At 44.0% G+C, this 26,983-nt stretch overlaps 1 protein-coding gene across 3 annotated transcripts in view; it reads left to right on the top strand.

The window, feature by feature from the left end:
* Positions 1 to 26,983, top strand: part of HOMER2 (homer scaffold protein 2) — a 304,233-nt gene that overhangs the window by 219,440 nt on the left and 57,810 nt on the right. For all 3 annotated transcript variants that reach the window (XM_040342588.1, XM_040342589.1, XM_040342590.1), the window contains one exon: positions 724 to 880. In XM_040342588.1, the coding sequence (XP_040198522.1) occupies positions 724 to 880 (157 nt within the window). The remainder of the gene's footprint in view (positions 1 to 723; positions 881 to 26,983) is intronic.

Genomic DNA, 26,983 nt, shown 5'->3' with positions numbered 1-26,983 from the left:
TTGATTTTGCTTATTCCTCTTCTTATGTTTCTTGTATTGCTTTCTTGCTTTAAAAAATAAAATACAAATTTAGAATTGAAAAAAAGGAAAGCTCTTCAAAAGCGCTCAGTGTTTTTACTGGTAGTTTAGAAGCGTCTCAGTGGGAAAGTGGCCTTAAACTCAACTCAATGTCCCTCAATGAACTCCAAGAAATGCAATTTACAATGACAAGGTTTCTGTGACAGTCTCTTTCAGAATCTTGGATTAAAATCCATATAGCCTGGCTGAATTTTTTTTTGTCAGACATTGGCCAGTTAAAAAAAAAAAAACGGCCGACATTTGGCTGGTTTGACAAGCATGCTGGAGAACCAATGGCTGAGAGTACTAATCGGAGTGTTCTGGCGGGGCTGTACTAACATCAGATCGTTATTTTTTTCGTTTGTTTAACGTTGAACAAAAAAAAAACTGTTGGGTACTACGCTTTACTTTGAGCTTCAGCTATTGAGCTCTGCTCAAGACTTTCAACAGAGCAGCTAAGAATAGACCAACAGTGAAAAGAATCTTCAATGCTGTGTTGGCCCTTATGGTCTTTTCTTGAGGGGGCTTAACTTGTATATTAAAACAAACATTTATAACCTTTTCAGTTACCGTTCTTTGTTTTTTTTTTTTTTTTTTTCTACAAAGCTCATTTGCTTTGCACAAATATAAAAAAATCTAATATTTTGTGTTTTATTTTCCTATCAGCACTTCCAACGTAAAGAAGTGGGAAACTGAACTGGAGACACTGAGGGAGAGCAATGCCCGGTTGTCCTTGGCTCTTCAGGAGTCTATTGCTAGTGTAGAACATTGGAAGAAACAATTTTTATCATGTAAAGATGAGAATGACCAACTCAGGAATAAGGTAAGGTAATGATGTTCATTCTTTTCAGCTGACAGTGGTTCTGTCTTTGCAGGAATTGTCAGTTACACTTGGTAAGAGTGGAGAAATGTTTGGTGGTGACAGTCACGGCTTCCACATGCAGCAAGAATATTGTCTTTTCTTCCCAGTTACTGCCCATTGACCTTCCTGCTAGACCTCGCTTGCTATTTGTATGCTCTGTCACAGCTGACACCTGGCCTCTGGTTATTTTCAGAACTGTTATTTTTTCTTTTCGTATGATAAGAGAACAAATGTGTCACGATCACTAGAAATCTGTACCGTTTCAAGAACATCTGTGAACAGAAAGAACTTAAATGTTTTCTTGAAAATCTTCCTATACTGGGGATCATTTTTTTATTTTTTTTTGTGTTTAACAGTTATAGCAGTGGAGGTTCCAATGCTTACATGGTATGTCTTAGAGCAGGGGTATCCAAATTTTCTAAACTAAGGGCCGGTTTACTGTCCTTCAGACTTCAGGAGGGACAAATTGTGGCCAGCAGGAGTGAATTTTTTTCTGGGATCAGTAGGAGTAAACATCACCACCTTTGGTATTGGGTTAGAGGAGTAGTGCCCTATTATTGGTGTCAGTGGGAGAAATGATGCTCAGTGTTGTTGTTAGATGTCAGAATAAAGTCTCGTATCAGTGGGAGGATATTAGTGCCCCAAGGGTTGAATAAAGGCAGGCAAAGGGCTGCATCTGGCCCCCGGGCTGCAGTTTGGAGACCCCTGTCTTAGAGCAAGGGTCTCAGAATTTTAGTATGAGGACCACGTGATATATTTTACAGATATTCATGGGCTGAAAATTCAGGGTCCCCATAAGAGTCCTCCTTACATCAGCATCACTGTCTGAGTTCCCTTTGAAACTGATTTAAGGGGAGAGTCTGAAAGGGCCCCTTATGTAGCGGAAGGGGGGGGGGAGGTTGAGGTGGAGACTATAGGCTGTGGTGCTCACCTTAATCCTCCTTCCTCTTGCTAAGCTCAATCTCAAAAACTTTTACACATTAACCACTTGACCTCTGGAAGATTTACCCCCCCCCTTCATGACCGGATCATTTTTTGCAATCCGGCACTGCGTTACTTTTTTTTTTGTTTGTTTAATTGTTTTTTATTTGGTTTTAAAAAAAACTTGGTACAACAAACAGGTGTTTACACAGGTAACAATATTGCGGAATACAGTGCATGCAGACCAAAAGGAGGAAAAAAAAAAAAAAAACGACCACAAACTTCCTCCTTTACTGACCATATTCCTTGCTTGCATAGCCGAGGGTACCTGATGCCTACCTTGTCTTCTAGCCCTAGGTCTAGTCTTTCCCCCCCCCCCCGTCCCCCCACCCTACCCCTAGCTAGGAAATCGTATTACCCCTTTGATTTATCCACTGTGCGCGGAGGGAAGAAGAGAAGGGAGGAGGCCCCTACGCTTTTCTTCTCGCTCTTTGTGTTGGTGTGTGAGGTCAGGTTCCCTGGAGTGCTAACCCCTAACTAGGCTCCCGGCAATCACACTCCAGCCGCAATGGGTACTAGGTATGGTATCCTAGGGACAATTACTTCAGTCTCCCCTAGTCTAAAGTCCCCACCGTCCTCTGCCACGCCCCCCATATTCTTTCGAATTTTCCAAAATTCCCTTGACGGGTATAGTACACTCTTTCGTTTGAGATTGTTAATTTCATAGATGCTAGCCAGTTTACTACTGTCGGGGGGGTCTGTGCCTGCCATTTTTGGGCTATCGTCTTACGTGCCTGGAAGAGGCATCTTAGTATAGCTTCCCCGCTGCCTTGCGGGACTCTTATGTCCTCTATGCACCCCAAAAGGCAGGTCCTAGCCACTGGGTCCAGGGATGTTCCAAATGCCTTGTTTATCCACTCTACTATTTCCACCCAGTAGCTATAAAGTTTGGGGCATTTCCAGACCATGTGTATTAAGTCCCCTTTCTCGTTACATCTAGGGCATTCATTGTTTTGTTTCCACCCCAGTTTAAACATTTTATGCGGGGTATGATATACCCTGTGTATTAAAAACAAGTGGGACATCCTTTGCGCTGGCGCGATTGAAACCAGTGCGCCTTGTTGAAGGATCTTATCCCACTGTTAGGGTGATATTATTCCCAAGTCTCTTTCCCACGCTGCTTTACTCTTGGCTGGACCCGCTCTGCTTATCGCACCCGTACTCAAACTATTATATACTACTGATATTAAACCCTTGGCAATTCTTGCCTTGATTACCTTAAGGAGAACGGGAATCTGAGTCCATACAATTGGTTTAGAGCTAAATTGTGCTTGAATAGCGTGGCGAACCTGCAAGTATTTATAAAATGTTTTGTTTGAGATATTAAATTCCCTTGTTAAGTTTAAGAATGTTTTTAAGGTATTACCCTCGAACAAGTGCTTTAGACGGGTAATACCTTGACTCTTCCACTCGCTTGATTCTTCTATACCTATTATTTCCTGGAGATTGTTATTTTTCCATATGGGCGAAAACTCTGTTAGGCCATTATATCCCAGTAGGGTCTTTGTTATATGCCATATTTTAATAATTAGTTTTATTGTTACTTTAACTGACATTTGCGTGGTCATGTATGTCTCTTTTTCCACAAATAGAGCTTTCTTTTGGTGGTAGAAAGGTTGGTGTTGAAGGAAAAAAATTGACTTTATAGGCACTAGTCGTTAACAAAAAAAGATACATTTTATTGATGCAATCCCACAAGGGTCATTGAATCAACATTACAGTGGAAGAATTTATAAAATACATTAAAAGCATAGAAAAAATTATCACAAAAATTTGCAATAATTAATAGAGCATTAATATTAAACCAAAACTGAATTTCTGAATCCTATGGGACAACTGTCCCTTCTACTTGAACACGTTTGTTTTGATGACTTTAATACCTTTACTGTTCAAACAACCTTACCAGTGTACCTACCTATTGGCTCTTTTGGATAGATTCCCAGCTGCCTTTACCACCAGGACCGTCCAACAAACATAAAAAGCCCACCTTACCTACTTTAATTAATATCTTCTACCGAGTTCAACTTTGAACCGTATCCATTACCGTGGATGAAAATACCAATAGCTCCCGATGAAGCGGTCACCCGCGAAACATGTAGAGCTTGTTTGAAATCTACCAATATACATGTTAGCCATCATAAATCCTTTTGATGTCTTTCTTGGACCAGTTTTGGTTTAATATTAATGCTCTGTTAATTATTGCAAATTTTTGTGATAATTTTTTCTATGCTCTTAATGTATTTTATAAATTCTTCCACTGTAATTGTTGATTCAATGACCCTTGTGGGATTGCATCAATAAAATGTATTTTTTTTTTGTTAACTAGTGCCTATAAAGTCCATTTTTTTCCTTCAACACCAACCTTTCTATTCTAGTCAGGACGTGGCACTGTACTCTTTCAGGACACCCATAGTGCCATCCTATGGTCTGTGTATCCTTTCCTTCTTAAATTCTTTTGGTGGTAATTGATCGCCTCTGTTTTGTATTTTTTGCTCTATAAAAAGTCAGACAATTTTTTGAAAAATATTTTTTTCTTTCTGCTATAAAACATATCCAATAAAAAAAAAATGTCTTCATTAGTTTAGGCCAATATGTAGCATCTACAAACTTTGGGATATTTTTATTTATTTTTACTAGTAATGGCGGCTATCAGTGACTTATAGCGGGACTGCGATTTTGCGGCAGCTAAATCAGACACTAAATTACCCCTTTGGGGACCAGTGATGCTAATACAGTGATCAGTGCTAAAAATATACACTGTCACTGAACCAATGACACTGGCTGGGAAGGGGTTAGCATCAGGGGCGATCAAAGGGTTAACTGTGTGCCTAAAATGCATTTTGATATACTATGTTGCTTGTACTAGGGGAAGAGATGGAATGTATGGGACACAGGATCCATCCCTTCCTCCCTGTCAGAATGGCAATCTGCCTTGTTTACATAGGCAGATTGCAGTTCTGTCTCTCTGCCTGATGCTCACTCTCGACATTGACATTATGCCGATTTTTTTTTTTGCTGTACATACCTTGTATAGCTATTTTCTTACCCGGCTTCCGGGTAGTGAATCCCGCGGGAGTGGGCGTTCCTATGCAGCAGTTAGTGATGACAAAAACTACCCCCCCCCCCCGTCGCATAAGGAGCATCACGAGTTGCCGAAAGAAGCCGAACGTTGAGTCGGCGCTATAAGGCGCCTGCGCACCGACGTTCGGCAACTCGTGACGCTCCTTATGCGACGGGGGGGGGGGGCAGTTTTTGTCATCACGTGAATCACTAACTGCTGCATAGAAACACCCACTCCCGCGGGATTCACTACCTGGAAGCCGGGTAAGAAAATAGCTATACGAGGTATGTACAGCAAAAAAAAAATCGGCATACTGTCAATGTCGAGAGTGAGCTCAATGTAATGTTAGAAAATTGTTTTCTTTATCGTACATCACGGGACACAGAGCGGCATTCATTACTATATGGGTTATATGGAGTACCTTCAGGTGTAGACACTGGCAATCTCAAACAGGAAATGCCCCTCCCTATATAACCCCCTCCCATAGGAGGAGTACCTCAGTTTTTCCGCCAGTGTCTTAGGTGTTAGTCATGGTTTAGCTTGCCTCCACATCCTTGGGATTAGGTGAGCTAACCGGTTCTGTCCAAAAAAGCCTCAGCGCTAAAGTGGTCAGTAACCGGACCCCAAACCCTTGGGGTATAGCCCATAATGCTTTTCTTTTTAGAGAGCTGGACCCTGGGCCCAGAACTTAGAAACCTTTGGGTGCCTAATGTTTCTGTTGCCAGAGTGCTATATGGGCCCAGGACAGTGGATCCTTCATAGGAACCCAGGGCCTGAAGGTCTAGACATCCCCACCGAGATGGGGGAAGATTGGGCCTCTTGCTTGGCAAAGTCCTGCGGCATGGAGCAGGTAAGTGAGGGGAAAACTTGCGGAACTTGGTTCTTAGCAGGTTTTTTCTGGGGGGTCACAGGGGACATGCCTAAAGTTATGCGCTGCATCTGGCAAACTAGTCACATATCATAAAGATAGGATGGCTCTATATGTATTATTCCCCATAAGATGTGACCTCCCTTGTAGTGTTGGAAAAGCATTGAGTGGGGCCTGTGTGATATAAAAGTATATGTGTGTGTCAGAGAGCTGTGCTTACCTGCAAGCCTCCAGGCGATGCTCCATTCAGTCTTCCTCCTCACGGCCTGCAAAGCAGGCAAAACGCTGACCTCCTCATGGTTCCAGGCTGCAGTTTGCTGGAGCAGAGAGGTCCCTTCCTCCCAACCCCACCCCCCCCCTGTCGGGAGGGGCATTTCCTGTTTGAGATTGCTGGGGGGGAAGGGCGGGTCAGTGGCTTAAGGAAGGGGCGGCCCTTCCTTGTTTGTTCCATATAGCTCATTCAATACTTTGGAACTGAGGAGGAAAGACCAGAACGGCAAGCACGGGGCGCCGAGGACACACAGTGGCCAGAAAGAATATTGCAGTCTTCAGAAAGACTGTTTTCAAGCCTAGGAATAGGCTGTTTCTTTTCCATCTCATAGTTTTTCTTGCAATACTACTCAGGGGGACAGAATGTTTTTTCTTTCCTAGATTTGAAAAAAAAAAAAAAAAAAAAAAAAGATTTTTTTTGAAAAAAAAAAAAAAAAAAAAAAAAAGTGTCATCTAGGGGAGAGGAAGCATTTTTTATCCCCCAAACAGGTGTTTGGGCATTTAACTATTTATAAGTCCCAGGTACCAATAAGTAGCAGGTGTACCTCGGTATTGTACCATGGCATCAAAAAACAAGGGTACAAGAGGTGGGGATTCCCCCAGAGAGTCTGAGGTCTCGGACAAAGCTATGCCGCTGCTTTCCCCACAGGGAGCCTTGGGGCCATCGGGATCTGGGGCTGGAGCTGACGCGGGTCAGTCCAACCCTAAGATGGTCACGGAGGAGGTATTACTCACCTCTTTAAAAGAGATGCAGAAAAGCATGGGTAAAATGATAGCCGCAGCTATGCGGGGCAGTAAGCGGAATAGATCTCCGTCGCCCGAGCGCGGACCCTCAGAAGAGGAGGTCCTTTCCTCAGGGGAATTGGACGACCTCTTGGACAAGGACCAAGTAGGTTCAGGGATCGAAGATCCGGATACAGAGGAGTCTGGGGCAGTCTCCCTGAGGGAGAGCTGGTGGATTCAAGGATTGTCGGACTTGGTCCATAGGGCATTCAACTTGCCAGTACCAGATCTCCAGGTATCGACGGTTTCAGCTTTGGGCTCACTGAGGGCGCCTCAAAGCAATGCTGTGTTTCCGATCCATCCTCTATTAGAGGGAGTTTTGTTCCAAGATTGGAACAAGCCAGAGAAGATCTTCTTACCACCTAAGAAGTTCTCTGTCCTATATCCTATGGAAGAAAAATTTTCCAAAAGATGGGCTACTCCTGCAGTGGACGCAGCCATCTCATGTGTTAACAAATCGTTAACATGCCCTGTAGAAAACATACAGGTGTTCAAGGATCCAGTTGATAAGCGCTTGGAAGCACTACTTAAGAACTCCTTCACTACTGCAGGGGCAGTAGTACAGCCAGCTGTGGCTGCGATTGGGGTCGCTCAAGCATTATCGGATCAATTTAAGCAGATGCTTAAACTTATTCCTGCCCAGCAGGCAGAAGAATTTTCGGATGTCCCTAAGGCCATATGTTTTACGGTAGACGCAATCAAGGATTCTATCCAGCAAGCGTCACGTTTATCGTTATCCCTTATCCATATGAGAAGACTCTTATGGTTAAAAGGCTGGGAGGCTGAGCCCCCATGCAAGAAGCTCCTGGTAGGGTTCCCCTTCCATGGAGGACGACTCTTCGGAGAAGACCTAGATAAATACATTCAGACCATTTCAAACGGCAAGAGTACTCTCTTGCCAACTAAGAAGAAGGTTCAGGGGCCTGCGTTTAAACGACAGTATTCCCCTGGGCAGGGGCCCTCTAATGCCAAGCAGTATCGACGGCCTCCTGCAAAAGCAAACTTCGGCTTCAACAGCAAATCACAAGGACAGGCTGTTAGAGGCAAAAGGCAGTGGTTTCGCAAACCAGCAAAACCAGCCCCCAAGCCAACCTTATGAAGGGGCGCCCCCACCCACGAAGGTGGGGGGAAGGCTGCGACTCTTTTCAGAGATTTGGGAAGCCAGCATTCCCGACGAGTGGGTACGGTCTTCCGTGGCCACAGGCTACAAATTAGATTTCCTAAGGTTTCCTCCTCCTCATTTCTAGGAGTCGAGGATTCCAAACGATCCGCCTCGGATTCCGGCCAGTCCTGGAACAGGGGCTGGGTTTCTACTCCAACCTATTCATCATCCCAAAATCCAATGGAGATGTCAGGCCAATTTTGGACCTAAAAATGGTAAATGCATATCTAAAGATCCGCTCATTTCGGATGGAATCCGTGCGGTCAGCAGCTGCCACACTCCAGAAGGACGACTTCATGGCGTCCATAGACATAAAGGATGCCTACCTTCATGTTCCAATTTATCAGCCACATCAAAGATATCTACGCTTCATGGTGGCTTCGCGTCACTTCCAATTCGTGGCGCTTCCCTTCGGGTTGGCTACGGCCCCCCGGGTGTTCACGAAGGTCCTAGCTCCGATCCTAGCCAAGCTAAGGATCCAAGGGGTCACGATCCTAGCATACCTGGACGACCTCCTAGTCATAGACCACTCGTCTCCCGGCTTGGAGCGAGCAGTGGCCCTCACGGTCCAATACCTCGAGAGGTTCGGCTGGGTCCTAAATCGAGAAAAGTCAGCTTTCCAGCCCACAAGGCAGTTGGAATATCTCGGCATGAGATTAGACACAGAACAACAAGGAGTGTTCCTACCTCTGAGGAAGGTAAAAGCCATCAAGGAATTAATCCTACTGGTTCTAAGCAAGAAAGAACCGACTATTCGCCTATGTATGAGGTTACTAGGCAAGATGGTGGCCACGTTCGAGGCGGTACCATATGCCCAGAGCCACACTCGCATCCTACAGGCAGCCATCCTGTCAGCATGGAGCAGAAGGCCACAGGCCTTGGATATCCCGTTGCCGCTCTTATCAAGAGTCCGACAAAGTCTGTGTTGGTGGTTAGACCCTCAGAATCTACTGAAGGGGAAGTCTTTCAGCCCAGTGGCTTGGAAGATAGTGACCACAGACGCCAGCCTGACGGGCTGGGGAGCAATTTTGGATGGTTGCACTCGCCAAGGTACTTGGGCAAAGCCAGAGAAGCAGTTGCCCATCAACATCTTGGAGCTCAGAGCTGCTCGACTAGCCCTCAGGGCTTGGACGTCAAAATTGCAGGGGTTCCCGGTGAGAATTCAATCAGACAATGCCACGGTCGTGGCATACATAAATCACCAAGGGGGAACCAGGAGTCAAGCCGCTCAGAGAGAGGTGAGCTTGATTCTCCTATGGGCAGAGGCGCATGTGCCCTGCATATCGGCAATATTCATTCCAGGAGTGGACAACTTTCAGGCGGACTTCTTAAGCCGCCAGACTCTATGGCCGGGGGAATGGTCTCTGCATCCACAAGTCTTTCAAGCACTCTGCCAAAGATGGGGAGTGCCGGACGTGGATATCATGGCATCGAGACTCAACAAGAAACTAGACAGGTTCATATCCCGCTCAAGGGATCCGATGGCCTGCGGAACTGATGCGTTGGTTTGCCCTTGGCATCAGTTCAAACTTCTTTATGCGTTTCCCCCGCTCCAGTTACTACCCCGCCTGCTGCGCAGGATCCGGGTGGAACACATACCAGTCATCCTGGTAGCTCCAGCATGGCCCAGAAGGGCATGGTACTCACTCATCCTAAAGATGGTAGTGGGAGACCCTTGGACTCTTCCTCTACGGCCAGACCTGCTATCGCAAGGTCCGATCCTCCACCCTGCCTTACGGCATCTAAATTTGACGGCCTGGAAGCTGAATCCCTGATTCTCAGGGGTAGAGGTCTGTCTCAGAAAGTAGTCTCTACCCTAATCAGAGCCAGGAAACCGGTCTCTAGGGTGATTTATTACAGGGTCTGGAAGGCCTATGTAGGCTGGTGTGAGTCCAAGCGATGGCTTTCTCGCAAATTTACCATCGATAGAGTATTAAGTTTTCTCCAGCTAGGAGTGGATAAAGGATTGGCATTAAGCACAATCAAAGGACAGATTTCTGCTCTGTCAGTGTGGTTTCAGCGGCCGCTGGCCACCCACTCGCTGGTTAAGACCTTCCTTCAAGGGGTCTTACGTATTAGACCTCCAGTTAAATCCCCGCTTTGTCCGTGGGATTTAAATCTTGTTCTGTCAAGTTTACAGAAACAACCGTTTGAGCCGTTGGCTGAAATTCCTTTGGTTCTACTGACAAGGAAGTTAGTATTTTTGGTTGCCATAGTTTCCGCAAGAAGAGTTTCGGAGCTAGCGGCCTTATCCTGTAAGGAACCATATCTTGTTTTTCATAAGGACAGGGTCGTTCTCCGCCCTCATCCTTCCTTCCTTCCGAAGGTCATATCCAGTTTTCATTTGAACCAGGATTTGGTATTACCATCCTTCTTCCCTAAACCTACTTCCAGAAAGGAAGGGTTGCTGCATACCTTGGATATTGTCAGGGCCATGAAGGCCTATCTTAAAGGTACAAAGAAGATCCGGAAAACAGATGTGCTGTTCATTCTACCGGATGGGCCCAAGAAGGGGCAGGCAGCTGCAAAGTCCACCATTTCTAGGTGGATTAAGCAATTAATCACTCAGGCCTACGGCTTGAAAGGGTTGCCTCCTCCAGTATCATTAAGGGCTCATTCTACTAGAGCCATGGGCGCCTCCTGGGCAGCGCACCACCAGATCTCTATGGCTCAAGTTTGCAAGGCGGCAACCTGGTCTTCTGTCCACACGTTTACAAAATTCTACAAGTTGGACGTAAGAAGGAATACTGATACTGCCTTCGGGCAGGCAGTGCTGCAGGCTGCAGTTTGAGACCCTCGGATTCCGGGGGCTCCTCTTTTTTGAGTTAAATTTAAAATTTAAAATTATTTTTCTCAACTAAGTTGGATTTATTATGATTTGAGTATATCTCTAAATTAAATCCTTTTGTCTTGGAGATGTTCTCCCTCCCCTCATTGTAAGCATTGCTTTGGGACATCCCATATAGTAATGAATGCCGCTCTGTGTCCCGTGATGTACGATAAAGAAAAAGAGATTTTTAATACAGCTTACCTGTAAAATCTTTTTCTTGGAGTACATCACGGGACACAGAGCTCCCACCCCTCTTTTTTGAGGACCATTTTGGGAGGCATACTGCTTGCTACAAAACTGAGGTACTCCTCCTATGGGAGGGGGTTATATAGGGAGGGGCATTTCCTGTTTGAGATTGCCAGTGTCTACACCTGAAGGTACTCCATATAACCCATATAGTAATGAATGCCGCTCTGTGTCCCGTGATGTACTCCAAGAAAAAGATTTTACAGGTAAGCTGTATTAAAAATCTCTTTTTTAGGGTGAACCCCTGCTTTAAAGCCGCTCCTCACTCGGAAAACAAAACATTAGACATCAGCTACCAATACTGTAGCTGCAGACTTTTAATAATAGGATACTTACCTGTCCGGAAATGCAGTGTTGTCCTAACCCAATCCAGCGCTTTGGCCATTTTTGGGTTCAGGTGCTGACACATTTACTTTGGAAAGCCAGCTGTGGCTGTTTGCGGCTTCAAACCTGGCTTCCCACTGCACATGCGTGAACTGCGCTGTGCTTTGTGAATGACTCTGCAGCTTTCTGGGACCTGTGATCTGTCCCAGACGGTTTAGAGTGGGGGGGAGGAGGCAGACAAGAAGGACTTGTCCTTTTTGGGTGAAGTTCTGGGATAAACACGACCATAGCTACGGGCCATGCGGTCTGTAGATTGGAGACCCCTGTTCTAGAGCCATGTGTAGCCCACGCTTATCCTGTTATGGATCATGACTTTTAGGAAGGGAATCTACATAATTATTTAAATTGCACTGCATACGAAAGGCCCTCCCACTGGGTGTTTAAAATAAACCTTCTCTGAAACAAATATCGAGCGGTCATTGCTAGTCTCCTGGAAAAAACAAAGGAAAAAACAAAAAAAATGCGCTAATACAATACAGAAAAACATGCAAAAAAATTACACTATCAAAGGCAGCAGCTTGTGTGCGATCCACAGAGCAAGATATACATAAAAAATAAAGCTGCGCCAGAAACTCTTAACTAATAAAATACATTCAGAGATTGATTTCTAATATAAAGGCAAGTGCATAAGATGCAAAAATGTAAGTATGTAGTTCCAAATTGCAATAAAGTTCATGCAGGTGCAGAATCCTAGAAGCATATACCACCAAAAGTGACAGATATTTCAACACTGAAGTTACACCCTTCACCAAGATGCAAGGCCGCTTACCAGAGGGCAAGCTTGATATGCAGTCGGCTATGACCCAGCCACGGCCTTTATGAACCCACAGAAATGCAGGGGATGACAGGTTCCCGAGGAGAACTCCAAGCACAATCTCAGGCTCATCCGAACATATAGATGGAAAAAGAATGCACCATAGCGTAATTCCGTATAAAATTTATATTTATTTTAAACGTAAGCGTACTTGCAAACGTAGATAAAAACAAGCAGCGTGTAAAACTAAAGTGCCGGTCGGCAACTCTTTGGAGCCCTTCCTCCTAAGCGTGGTGACGTCACTGCACGTCCTCCCAGACGCGTTTCGTCATCAATCAGACGTTATCAATACTCTCCTGCTGAAAATGCCGGTTGCCTGGTGGCTACTTGATTCATTGTTCTCAGTCACTGACTCAAAGCTGGTGCTCTAAAAGTAGAACTCCTTATCTGCATGCTTGTTCCAGGTTCATAACTCGGAAAGCCAGAGAATCATCCTGACAGCCAGGCATCTGGCAGAAGAGGAGCTCGGCAATGGCAATCTTCTTATTTTTCTCTCAGTACAGGTTTCCTTTAAACACCAAAGAGGCTTTGCCCAAACAGATCAGCTGAAGGTTCTAAGCTTTGTAACGTGTGTTCTCACCTTACCAAGTATAGGTATTCTGATTTAATTATACATGTCTTTAGCCAATATTTGTGTCATGGATGCAAATAATGTTAAAAAAAAAAAATGTTTGTCTGGAGCATATGCCATTTCATTAGGTCCTGGGTTTTTGTCATACAGAGCAGCCACTGTTTGATAATCTATGCATAAAACATTCATTCCAATGTGTCAATGGAAAACCATTTAATTATTTAAATTTTGTTTTGTCCTAAAGTGTATCATGTGACTCCCTGAAGCTTTTTACGAACAGCGAGCCTGTCGTGAAAACTTTCCTCTTGCGTTGCTCTAATATGCTAAAACTTTTTCGAATGCCTACTAAATAGATGCAAAGTGATTTCCTTATTTTTTATTTATTTAATAAATATTTCATATAACAGCTTGCCTCTGTAATACACCGTTCAATTTGTTCTCTACTTTATAAAAATTAAGACCGTACATTCTGCTATTTTTACTTCCAAACAAAATAAAACCGAGGAACATATTTGTTGGATTGGATTAAGGAACTGACTGATTCTTCAAATAGGCTTTTCAAAGGCGCGGATTGTCCTTATATGATTGCATGAAGATGCGACCATTAAAGATATAACCTGCCCTTCTACTTGCTGAAGTTTTTTATTTTTTTATATACAGTGTAGAAAAACACATGGATATAACATGGATCACATTTAAAGAGGTTGTAAAGGTTTGTTTTTTATTTTCTAAATAGGTTCCTTTAACCACTTAAGACCCGGACCATTATGCAGCTAGAGGACCTTGCCCCTTTTTGCGATTCGGCACTGCGTCGCTTTAACTGACGATTGCGCGTCCTTTTTTCCCACAAATAGAGCTTTCTTTTGGTGGTATTTGATCACCTCTGCGGTTTTTATTTTTTGCGCTATAAACAAAAATAGAGCGACAATTTTGAAAAAAATTCAGTATTTTTTACTTTTTGCTGTAATAAATATCCCCCAAAAACATATATAAAAAAAAAATTGTTTCCTCAGTTTAGGCCGATACTTATTCTTATACCTGTTTTTGGTAAAAAAAAATCGCAATAGGCGTTTATCAATTGGTTTGCGCAAAATTTATAGCGTTTACAAAATAGGGGATAGTTTTATTGCATTTTTATTATTTTTTTTTTACTACTAATGGCGGCGATCAGCGATTTTTTTCGTGACTGCGACATTATGGCGGACACTTCGGACAATTTTGACACATTTTTGGGACCATTGTCATTTTCACAGCAAAACGTGCTATAAAAATGCATTGATTCCTGTGAAAATGACAATTGCAGTTTAGGAGTTAACCACTAGGGGGCACTGTAGGGGTTAAGTGTGACCCCATATGTGTTTCTAGCTGTAGGGGGGCGGGGCTGGACTTGTGACGTCATTGATCGTCTTTCCCTATATCAGGGAACAGACGATCAGTGACACTGCCACTGTGAAGAACGGGGAAGGTGTGTTTACACACACCTCTCTCCGTTCTTTAGCTCCTGTGACCGGTCACGGGTACACCGGCGGCGTTCGGGTCCCGCGGCCACGCAGCTTCGGACCCGGTCACAGGCGCGCGCCCGCAACACACAGCTGGGCACCTAAAGGGGACGTACCCTTACGTGATTGTGTCCAGCCGTGCCATTCTGCCGACCTATGTCGGCGTTAGGCGGTCCTTAAGTGGTTAAGCTAGTGCATTGTTGGATCACTTACCTTTTTCCTTCGCTTTCCCTTCTAAATGTTTTTTTTTTCTTTGTCTGTCTGAATTTCTCACTGTCAGTTTCTCCTCAGTAAGCTTGCCCCCATCATCTGGCTGGGGGTGGTAAGTCAGCCAGAACGTCTTACTGAGGAGGAACAGGAAGTGAGAAATTCAGACAAAGTAAACAAAAACAAAAAACATTTAGATGGGAAATCGAAGGAAAAGGGAAGTGAACCAACAATGCACTAGCTTAAAATAACCTATTTGGAAAATAAAACACAAACCTTTACAACCCCTTTAATAATTGCTGCACCTTTCTGTTGCAATAGCTGCAAAAAAAGAAAAACAGGTTGGACTTGCTTGTAATTTAAAAAAAAAAATTCTGATTTAATTAAAAAGATATATATATATATATATATATATATATATATATATATATATATATATATATATATATATATATATATATATATATATATATATATATATATATATATATTCTTTGAATAAAGATCAAATAGTGTTATAACCACAAAAGTAGATACAGTGCAAAATATACCGTACTTTGCAACAATGTACAGTACTGTGCAAAAGTACTAGGCAGGTGTGAAACATTCTTGAAAATGAAGAAAGCTTTCAGAAATAGAAGTGTTTAATAATGTGTTTTTATCAATTAACAAAATGGAAAGTAAATGAACAGAAGAGAAATCCAAATCAAATCAATATTTGGCGTTCTCTACCCTTTGCCTTCAGAACAGCATTGATTTTTCTAAGTATGTTTGCACACAGCTTTTGTTCAAATATTTTATTTAACCCACCAAAAGGCGAGTCCGGGTTACTACAATGTGAAACAAATACACTACAGTTGCATAGAAATAAGACAACATAAATCAGAAGGTTTAAAGTGAAATATGCGCAACAAAGTCAATTTACTATCCGTATGAGATTAAACTATACAGTGTAGTGCACACAGATTGTGACTAGTTGCATAGCCTTGTTTCTATGTCCTATATACGAAATGATAGGAACTGAAGGAGCAGAAAAAGGACAACAGTTGAGTCAAAATTTGAAATATTTGCTATAACGGGGCAGTTTGTCAGTGAAGGGCTGGAGAGCAGTAGAATATTGTCTGTAAGCAACAGTGAAACATGGTGGGGATTCTTTGCAAGTTTGAGGCTGCATTGATATAAATGGAGTTGGAGATTTGGTCAGGATCAATGGTGTCCTCAATACTGAGAAATACAGGCAGATACTTCATCATGCCATACCACCAGAGAGGCGTGTGATTGGCCCCAAATTTATTCTGTAGCAGGACAACGGCCTCAAACATATAGCCAATGTCATTAAAGACTATCTTCAGTGTAAAGAAGAACAAGGAGTCCTGGAAGTGAGGGTTTGGCCCCCACAGAGCCCTGATCTAGAGTCTGTCTGGGATTGCATGAGGAGACAGAAGGATTTGAGGCAGCCTATAGCCACAGAAGATCCGTGATTGGTTCTTCAAGATGTTTGGAACAACCTAGCTGCGAAGTTACTTCAAAGGCTACGTGCAAGTGTACGTGTGTGTGTTTGATCCCCCACTGTAATATGGGCCACATCTCCCCCACTGTATAGGAAGATTAGTGCTTGCTTAGAGAGAAGCCGGCCGAACACAAGCAGTTGAGGCCGGGTGATGACGTCAGCGCGCCGCTCTAGGCAGGGTGAACCAAGATGGTCGCCGCTCCAGGAGCTAGGCCGAAGCCGCAGCCTTTTCTATGGCTGATGCGGCAGCGGAGCTCCGCAGATCACGTGGTGTGCCGATCTGCATATGGTGACCCGTTCGGATCACAGGTCATTTACGACCCCTTGTACGACTAGTACCGATCAAAATAATTTTGATCGATCAAAAAAATTTACGATTAATCGAGGAATTAATCTTTAATTTCCAATATATATATATATATATATATATATATATATATATATATATATATATATATATATATATATATATATATATATATATATATATATATATATATATATATATATATATATATATATACACACACATACACACACACACACACACACAATTTTTTTTTTTTTTTTACTAAATATATTGAATTATTTGGATTTCCCTTCTGTTAATTTACTTTCCATTTTGAAGCAGCGATTTTTTTAAGTCATTGTGCATGGAACCTATGAAGCAAGAAGAAGATTCCATCTCCGGGGAAACCCAAGCTAATTAGCTGATTAGTATACTTATGCCTATCGTATACATTGTACATGCTTATTTGCTAGAAAGGATAGTATTGTAGGCATATTTTGTAATACTTTGGATTGGCTATGGATTGTGTATCCTGCAGTTGTATGTGCAGCTTTTCTGTTAAGTAAAGCATTTATACGCTACAGAGTTTTGATCGCTTCCTTGACTTGTACCGCAAAGAACACAAGTAAAACAAGCACCCACGTCATTTTTAACTCTGGGTGCAGCATTTAAAAGGCCTGTCAAACTCGTCCATTTAGTGGAGCTGTGACACAACCGCGTCCCATCCACATCACGGTAGTGCAGCATTATAGGGTTAGATCAAGCAGTGAGGTGGTAAATTTAACGCCTGGTGCTTTGTGTTCTGAATGTGGATTGCTTTTCTGCAGCACTGCACTCTACCACGAGTGTGAAAGAACCCTTACATTGTTATAAAAAAAAAAGTACATTTCTCTGAATGTCACTCTAGATTGGGGGTCGCTAAAATTTAAAACAAAGGGCCTGTTAACTAGGGATGCAACGGATCAAAAAACTCTCACAGTTCGGAACGTCTCCCCCACCCCCACCCCCAATGTAATGTCCACATCTCCCCCATATCTCCCCCGTCAGCGCGCCGCTCTGGGGAGCTCACCTAGGCCACCCCTGCTGGGTGTACCAAGATGGCCACTGCTCCGGAGCTAGGCTGAAGCCGCGGCCTTTCCTATGGCCGCAATCCGCGAATCACGTGGTGTGCCAATCCGAACACGGCGACCCGTTCAGATCACGGATCAATGACGATCCATTGCACCCCCACTGTTAACTGTCCTTCAGATTTTGACAGGGTAGAAAATGTCTCAGGCCTAGCATCAGTGAGAATTAACATGGCCCCAGGGTTTGTGATCAGTAGGTGTAGTGCCCCATTATTATTATTGGTGAGAGTACTATACCCCATCTTCAGTATCCGTTGAAGAAATAGTGCCCCATTGTTGGTGTCAGTGGGAGAAATATAGTGCCTTATATCAGTGGCCCCCAACCTTATTGACACGAGGGACCGCCTGCGTGGAATAAAATTGTGCCAAGGCCTGGGGGGATGCAATTTTCCGTGGGCAATGTGTTGGGGCAATGGCTGGTGTTGGCACTTCAATCATAATGGCACCATGGTTGATATGGTGTCAGGATGACTAAAGCACATTATTTATATTACATTGTAATATAAAATTAAATAGTTCAACTCGCCAAAATGCAGATTCATTGTCACCAGAACGTGTCACTTGCCACCAGATGCACTTGCCACCAGATGCACTTGCCACCAGATGCATTTGCCACCGTCGCCTGCCACCAGATGCATTTTGTCACTTGCCACGTCGCCTGCCACCATTTTTAAACAATAAAAGACTTGGTGGCAGGCAACAGTGACAGCAGAGAAACATCCACATAAAACAGAGCAGCCATCTAAGGCCCCTTTCACATGGGCGAATAGATCTCCGCTTTTAGCTGCGGATAGATCAAGTTATCTACCTCGGCTAAACTCGGACAATGCTTTCCTATGTCCCCATTTACACACTGCGTTTAGCAACGGTTTCGTTATATGGGGTTTGGTGCGGTTAGAAAAAAATAAATGTAACTGCGCAACAGAGCGGCTGTGAGGGTGGAACTGCGGTGATGCGGGGGGGGGGGGGGTGAGGTGAGAGATGGCCTCTCTCTGCTCCCTGCCGCACCTTTTGACATGGCATCCTTCGTGACCCAGCTGCAGAGAGGCCTCGGCCTGGTGGTTGGGCATTCCCACCTTATATCATTGGCAGGAATAGTGCCCCAAGGCTAGAAAAGGCTAGAAAAGGGCCTCATCTGGACCTTAGGCCGCAGTTTCGAGAACCCTGCTCTAACTGATCGGTGTAAGATATTTCCCAAAAATGTAATACATTATTTCTATTATCTTGCATTGAGTTACTTCATTTACTAAGCTGTAGTATGACAGTGGTTCTCGATGCCTGTCCTCCAGGCCCACTAACAGGCCAGATTATAAGTATTACCTTGGGGAGATGCAGACTAGAATACTGCTAACACGGAGCAGCAAATGATATCCCCTGTCATGTATTTGTTATCTTGCAAACCTGGCCTGTTAGTGGGTCCTGAGGACAGGAGTTGAGAACCACTGTATTATGATGACTTGAGTTACTACCTCTTCACTACTGACACCTGACATCCCAGAATTCTCCATATTACTCATCCATCCCACAACGGAATTCTATGTTTACTCAACACCTGAAATGCACACCTCTCCTTTATATAAAACTTTAAATGAAGCTTACGATCCTCTTTTGCAGATTGTAAATGTACTTAGTTTCTCTCTATTGTTTATCTCTATAAAGGTTTTAATCTTATCTATACAAAGCACAGACATATTCATCTATTATTCATGCATGAGGCTACTTTACAATAGCGGATCTGTCATCTTTACAGACAACTCCTATTTTTTGCTGCGTATAAAAGGTGAAATGATTGGTCGCTATGAACAAGTGCATCAATGTTGCTCCAGCTTTCTTTGGGGTGTATTTATAACATTCATAGAGCTATTCGTCCTCTGCATTTACATTTGTTATGTGCAAATGCAAGCAATATCAAATGTTACTAGGCTAATTTCTCCCTAGGTTGGGTTGGGTGTCCTTCAACCATCAGAACCAGAGTGAACCATGACAATACACTAGTTGTATAGTTGGTAAGGTTGACATTAGTCCATCCATTTCAGTGCGTTTGTGTTTGTCCATACCATTTCCCATATCCCTGTACGTTGTGTTCTCTGAGAAACACATCTAGGAGTTTTTTGAGATTATCAACACTCCCCACTGACACAACCAACTGTGGAAGGGAGCTCCACATCTTTACTGCGCTAACCGTAAAGAACTCCCTATAAAGTTTAAGATCAAACTGCTTCATTGTGTGGCCACGTGTCTTCTTTAGAGACCTTAGATTAAATAGTTTCCTCCCAGTGCTGGAATCGCCATTTAAAGATTTGTGTATTGCAAACTAATGAAAAGAAGTAAAAAAAAAAAAAAAAGATTTGTATATCGCTATCCTATCCCCCTCTTTAGCATCGCTTCTATAGAGGAGAACACGTTTAACCTCCAGTTCCCTTATTAGCTGTGTTGCCCTTCTCTAGTTCAAGCATATCCTTCCAGAGGAAGCTCAAAGCTCAATGGCATACTCAAGATGTGGCTGGACTAGAGTTTTGTAAAGCAGTAGAAGTTTGTGTTTTAATGACAAAATAACCCTTTTAACCACATGCCGACCGCCGCACGCAGATATACGTTGGCAGAATGGCACGGGCATGCAAAAGGACGAATATATACGTCCCCTTAAAGAAGCAGCATTGTGGACGCACGGGCTGCCGGCCGCGAGCTCCGTGACTCTGACCGTGGGTCCCGCGGACTCTATGTCCACGGGCATACCCGCGATCGTGTCACGGTGAGGAAGAAGGGGGAAATGCTGATGTAAACAAGCATTTCCCCAGTCTTCCTAGTGACAGGACAGTGAACAAAGCTTTCTGTAATCGGAAGCGGTGATCACTGTCATGTGTCACACAGCCCATCCCCCCCTCTACAGTTAGAAGCGCTCCCTAGGACACACTTGACCCCTACAGCGCCACCTAGTGGTTAACCCCTTCACGGCCAGTGTCATTTTCACAGTAATCTGTGCATTTTTATAGCACTGATCGCTGTAAAAATGAATGGTCCCAAAAACGTGTCCGCCATAATGTCGCAGTTCCGATAAAAATTGCTGATCGCCGCCATTACTAGTAAAAACGAATTAAGAAAAATGGCATAAAACTATCCCCTATTTTGTAGATTGCGATTTTTTTTTTTTTTTTACCAAAAATATGTAGAAGAATATGTATCGGCCTAAACTGAGGAAAAAAATGTCTTTTTTATATATATTTTAGGGGATATTTATTATAGCAAAAAGTAAAAAATATAGATTTTTTTTCAAAATTGTCGCTCTATTTTTGTTTATAACGCAAAAAATAAAAACCGAAGAGGTGATCAAATACCACCAAAAGAAAGCTTTATTTGTGGGGAAAAAAGGACGTAAATTTTGTTTGGGAGGCACGTTGCACGACCACGCAATTGTCGGTTAAAGCGACGCAGTGCCGAATTCGCAAAAAGTGGCCTGGTCTTTGACCAGCAAAATGGTCTGGGGCTTAAGTGGTTAAAGCATGCTTCTAGTCTGCTAACCTTGCGAGCAGCTTGGCATTGCATGTTATTTGAGTCTGTGATCTCTTAGGGCCCCATAGATGGTACTGATCAAAGTAAGCATTTCTTTCCTATGATAATCGGCTCCATCTACTGGCCATACTCTGGTCTTTTCCTGATTCATTCTGTTCTTATGAATAAAGAATATTCAACCCAGAGAGAAAATGTCTTAGTAACATTTTATTTTGCCAGAAGTTGCACAGAACATGCATGCAATATCACATGAAGGAAATCTGTGTGTTTGTTACAGGTATTTTATATAGCATCAGTAATTTACACAGCACGTTACATATTATTCATGCACATCAGTCCCTGCCCTTGAGGAGCGTACAATCTAAGGCCCCTATGGGCTTGGGCCAGTTTAGACAGTAGCTTCTTAATCTACCAGAATGTCTTTGGAGTGTGGAAGAAAATCTGAACAAACCAACAAACACAGCGAGAACATGCAAACTTTATCACAATAGCTATTCAGTGGGGTAGGACAAAGGACAGGACAGTGTTATTGGACATCAGCTTGCAGCGCCTCTTCCATATATTGACTCTGACCAGTGGCGGCTGGTGGTCAAAATTTTTGGGGGAGCGCAAACAAACTGAAAAATTCTGGAAAAAAAAGGTCATCAAACGCGGCCTCACTGTGCCCCATCAAACGCGGCCTCACTGTGCCCCATCAAACGCGGCCTCACTGTGCCCCATCAAACGCGGCCTCACTGTGCCCCATCAAACGCGGCCTCACTGTGCCCCATCAAACGCGGCCTCACTGTGCCCCATCAAACGCGGCCTCACTGTGCCCCATCAAACGCGGCATCACTGTGCCCCATCAAACGCTGCCACTGTGTTTCGTCTTCCCAGCACTTACCTTGTCTCGGTTGGGCAGCAGGTGGCGAGCGGTGTCTGGTGTCCATTTTTTCCCCGACTCGATGTCTTCTCCTGTCCGCTCCTCATCTGCTGTGATTGGACGCCTGAAAGGGGGTTCAATGTTGGCAAAGCAAATTCATTTGTTTTGCTAACATACAGCTAAGTGAGAAGCGAACGCACAGCATTGCGCCCATTTCTCACATTTTTGGACGCCTATTGGAGCCAATGGCTCTAATCGGGTGCTTCCAAAAACACCCCCACCGCTGTAATTCCGGTGCCCGAAAAGTGTCCAGACACCTGAATAGAGGGTGTCAGCAGCGACCATAGATGGATTCACGCAATGCATTAATCTATCTATGGGGATTAGAGCAGTGCAGGAGAGGGGGGGGCAGCGCTCCTGCGCCCTTTATGGATGGACCACCGCGGTCTCTGACACTGCTAAACTTTGCTTTTTTTATTATATACATACATGCGTTGTGGCACAAATACTGTATATAGGGCAGACCAGTGTGTGGTTAGCACTTTCACCTAGCAACAAAAATGGTCACTGGTTCGAATCCCGATCAGGACACCATCTACCTGGAGTTTGCATGGGTTTCCTCCGGGTACTCAGGTTTCCTCCCTCACTCTAAAGACCTGCTGGTAGGTTAATCAGATACGGTTTAAATTGGCCCTAGCATATGTATGAATGTGTGTTAGGGACTTTGGGTTGTAAGCTCCTTGAGGGTAGGGACTGATGTGAATGTACAATGTATATGTAAAGCGCTGCGTAAATTGACGGTCCTATATAAGTACCTGAAATAAATATACAGTGTCATTGGCTCTTCATCCTCCTCTTCATCTCTCCGCACCAGTAGTTTTCGTGGGGATCATGGATTGAAAAAAAGCTTGGTACCTGTTCTGGAGATCCTCGCTGTGCTGGTGACATTTCTCGCTTAGAATATTTCTGGCTCCCAACCGATGGTCCCTGCAGCACCCACTTACATTTACAGCCACTTTCAGGATCGTGTGCGTGTGGAATATTGTGCTTGGGTTAGAATACTGGAACACACAACTACATATTCAGCTCACCTTGCTCCTGGGTATTCTACCACCACACCAATAAACAATGTCAGAAATCGCTTTTTACTCGGCCTTACTTAACCGAGCCTTGGCCGATTCTTCAGCCATTCAAGTTGCATTGTTCTGCTGGGAGGTTTTCTTTTTAAACATTTATTTTCTGACTGTACACTTCTCACACTGGCTAAACATGGGTACCTCCACCAACCCTTCCTACATAAATAACCAAGCAGTGGCAGTTCGTCCATAGAGGGCGCTGGAGCGCCGCCCCCTCTGGCTCTCACCGCCACTGAGTCTAATAACATAGATTCATGCAGTGCACAAATCTTTATCGCCGCTGCTGCTGTTCTATTCAGATGGTTGGCGCTCATGTCCGGCCATCTGAATAACGGCAGCTGGTTGGCTGTATGGAAGTGCCTATCGGAGCCACCGGCTCTGATAGGCTTTCCGAGTACAGCCCTCGGGTCCCGGAAGCTTATACAAGGAATGCAGGGATGCGCTCCTTGGATAAGACTGACAGGCGTCTCAGCCAATCAGGTTGGCCAATTCTGGCTACCGGTAACCTGATTGGCTGAGACGCCTGTCAGTCATCGAGGGCGGTAGAAGACATCGAGGGACGTGGATGGCTGACTCCAGTAAAGGTAAGTGCCGGGCGGGGGGGGGGGAAAGGGGCACTTTACAGGGCACAGCGGCGACGAAGGGCACTACTAGGAATGTATGGATGAAGCTACATTAACATTTTCCACAACAAAGTAGCTAAGAACGTTCTAAATCCACCATAACTATAATAATTACGAAATGCCTGATGGTATCAGGCTGATACAGGGGATGACAACTCTTACACATCAAATGTGGCATTCTCTTCCTCATCAGACTGCTATTCTTGAATAAATATTAGAAGATATGGTTTTATTGATGGCACAGTGGCTGCGTTTTATGGGATGGCACAGTGGTGACAATTGATGGCACAGTGGCTGCGTTTTATGGGATGGCACAGTGGTGACAATTAATGGCACAGTGGCTGCGTTTGATGGCATGGCACAGTGGTGACAATTGATGGCACAGTGGCTGCATTTGATGGGCACAGTGAGGCTGCATTTTTTTTTTTTTCCGTTTGCGCCCCCCCAAAAAATTTGGAGCACCAGCCGCCACTGTAACCAAGTATTAGTGGATCAATCCATAAAGGTCACACACAGTACAGTTTTCTAGTAACAAAGGCGATTGCAGATACACTATATTACCAAAAATATTGTGACTCCTGCCTTTACATGATCTTTAATGGCATCCCTGTCTTAGTTCATAGGGTTCAATATTGAGTTGGCCCACCTTCTGCAGCTATAACAGCTTCAACTCTTCTGGGAAGGCCGTCCACAGGGTTTAGGAGTGTGTCTATAGGAATGTTTGATCATTCTTCCAGAAGCGCATTTGTGAGGTCAGGCACTGATGTGGACGAGAAGGCTTGGCTCACAGACTCCGTTCTAATTCATCCCAAATGTGTTTTATCAGGTTGAGGTCGGGACTCCCAAGGCCAGCCAAGTTCCTCCGCCACCAAACTCGCTCATCCATGTCTCTATGGAACTTGCTTTGTGCAGTGGTCCAAATCATTTGGAGGGGGGATTATGGTGTGGGGTTGTTTTTCAGGGGTTGGGCTTTGCCCCTTAGTTGTAGTGAAGAGATCTCTTACGCGTCAGTATATTAAGACATTTTGGACAATTTCATGCTCCCAACTTTGTGGGAAAAGTTTGGCGATGTTCCCTTCCTGTTCCAACATGTCTGCGCACCAGTGCACAAAGCAAGGTCTATAAAGATATGGATGAGCGATTTTTGGGTGAGGAACTTGACTGACCTGTACAGAGTCCTGACCTCAACCCGATTAGAACATTTTTAGGATGAATTTGAGCGGAGACTGCAAGCCAAGTCTCCTCGTCCAAAATCAGTTCCTGACCTCACAAATGCGCTTCTGGAGGAATGGTCAAACATTCCCATAGACACACTCTTAAACCTTGTGGACAGCCTTCCCAGAAGAGGTGAAGCTGTTATGGATGCAAAGGGTGGGCCATCCCAATATTGAACCCTACGGACTAAGACTGGGATGCCCTTAAAATTTCATCTGTGTGTAAAGGCAGGCGTCCTAATATTTTTGGTAATTTATTGTATCTTGTGTCTGCCGAGGCCGGATTTTTATTTTTAAAAGTTAAAAATGGATGAAAGGTTCACCTTAACCACTTGCCACCCGCCGGTCGTCAAATGACAGCGGTGCAGCTCTCGCTCTGGCCGGGCGTCATATGACGTCCTTGACTTCCAAGCCCTCACCCAGGAGCCAATGCGTGTGCCCGGTGGCCACGATGTCCGCCTGGCACCCGTGATTGCCCGGTAGCAGAGCAGGACCGTGGATCTGTGTGTGTGTGTAAACACACAGATCCATGTCCTGTCAGGTGAGAGGAGACCGATGGTGTGTTCCCAGTACAGAGGAACACCGACTGGTCTCCTCCCCTAGTCAGTCCCCTCCCCCTACAGTTAGAATCACTCCCTAGGTAACATATTTAACCCCTTGCTCGCCCCCTAGTGTTAACCCCTTCCCTGTCAGTCACATTTATACAGTAATCCTTGCATTTTTATAGGACTGATCGCTGTATAAATGTGAATGGTCCCAAAATGGTGTCAAGTGTCCGACATGTCCGCCGCAATATTGCAGTCACGCTAAAAATCGCAGATCGCTGTCATTACTAAAAAAAAAAATTCCATAAATCTATCACCTATTTTGTAGACGCATTAACTTTTGCACAAACTAATCAATATACGCTTATTGCTACCATATCGGCCTAAACTTAGGAAAAAATGTGTTGGAAAAAAAATGGATATTTATTATAGCAAAACGTAAAAAATATTGTAATTTTTTCAAACTTGTTACTCTTCTTTTGTTTATAGCGCAAGAAATAAAAACCTCAGAGGTGATCAAATGCCACCAAAAGAAAGGTCTATTTGTGGGGGAAAATAAATAGCGGCACTTTACTGCCACCGCACCTCCCACCCCAGTATGAAAGAGGGGCCTAAGAGAGTGTGGGAGGCACACGAAAGTTTGGTATTAACGGTTGCTGAAAAAAATACACTGGCTACCAAAAAACTGCTGCTTTTCCTCTTTTTTTTTTTGTTCCAACGGTGGTACAACAGGAGTATTTAAAGCGGAGGTTCACCCTCAAAATGAACTTTCCAGCATCCTTAAAGCGGAAGTAAACCCATCAATTTAACAGTTTGAAAAAGCAGTTACATTCCTGGCATGCCGGGAATGCTAACTGTCACATTGGTTGTGCTCTCAACCAAACTGTCAAACCATCCAATGGCTGGTGTCATAACTGATCACATGTGCAGCATCATGGCAGTTAAAGATTAAACAGAGGCCAAGACACGCCTTAGCAGCCGTCAATCAACTCCTCTTCGCTTAGAAACGCCCATTCCCCGCAGGATTCCCCGCTCGGAGCCGGAAAACAAGGGCTCATATAACGATAAGTACAAGTAAAAAAAAAAAAAAAAAACAGCATACTGCAGATGTTGGCAATATGCTACAGCTAATGTCAAAAAGTGGATTTTTGGGTGAACCTCCGCTTTAAAGGGTTGAAAAAAGGGGTGGGGGGTGAGAGCAGGGAAAGGAAAAGAGCACTTTTTTCTAGGAGGGTGTGGTGGGAGAACAAAACAGGTGCTAAAAGAGGGTTTTGGGGACCTATCGCCAATGAAAGCCCTCTATATAAGGGGTATCTCAGGTAGTGTGTTGGGTGTATCCCGGGGGTGGGGGGGGTGAAAAAAAGGAGGACTGCTGCTTTTGTTGATGAGGTAAGGTTAAAGGAAGAATGTTGGGCACATAGAATACCATACATAAAAACTACACATGGTCTTCCAGAAATGGATAAATGTAAGAAATTATGAGATTAGGGCTGAAACAGCTAATCGGCATAATCGATTATGAAAATAGTTGTCAACTATTTTCATAATCGATTAGTTGACCATACACATGAC

The sequence above is a fragment of the Rana temporaria genome, chromosome 3 (assembly GCF_905171775.1).
Source record: "Rana temporaria chromosome 3, aRanTem1.1, whole genome shotgun sequence".
Lineage (NCBI taxonomy): Eukaryota > Metazoa > Chordata > Amphibia > Anura > Ranidae > Rana > Rana temporaria.
This window is presented reverse-complemented; position numbering and strand designations above follow the sequence as displayed.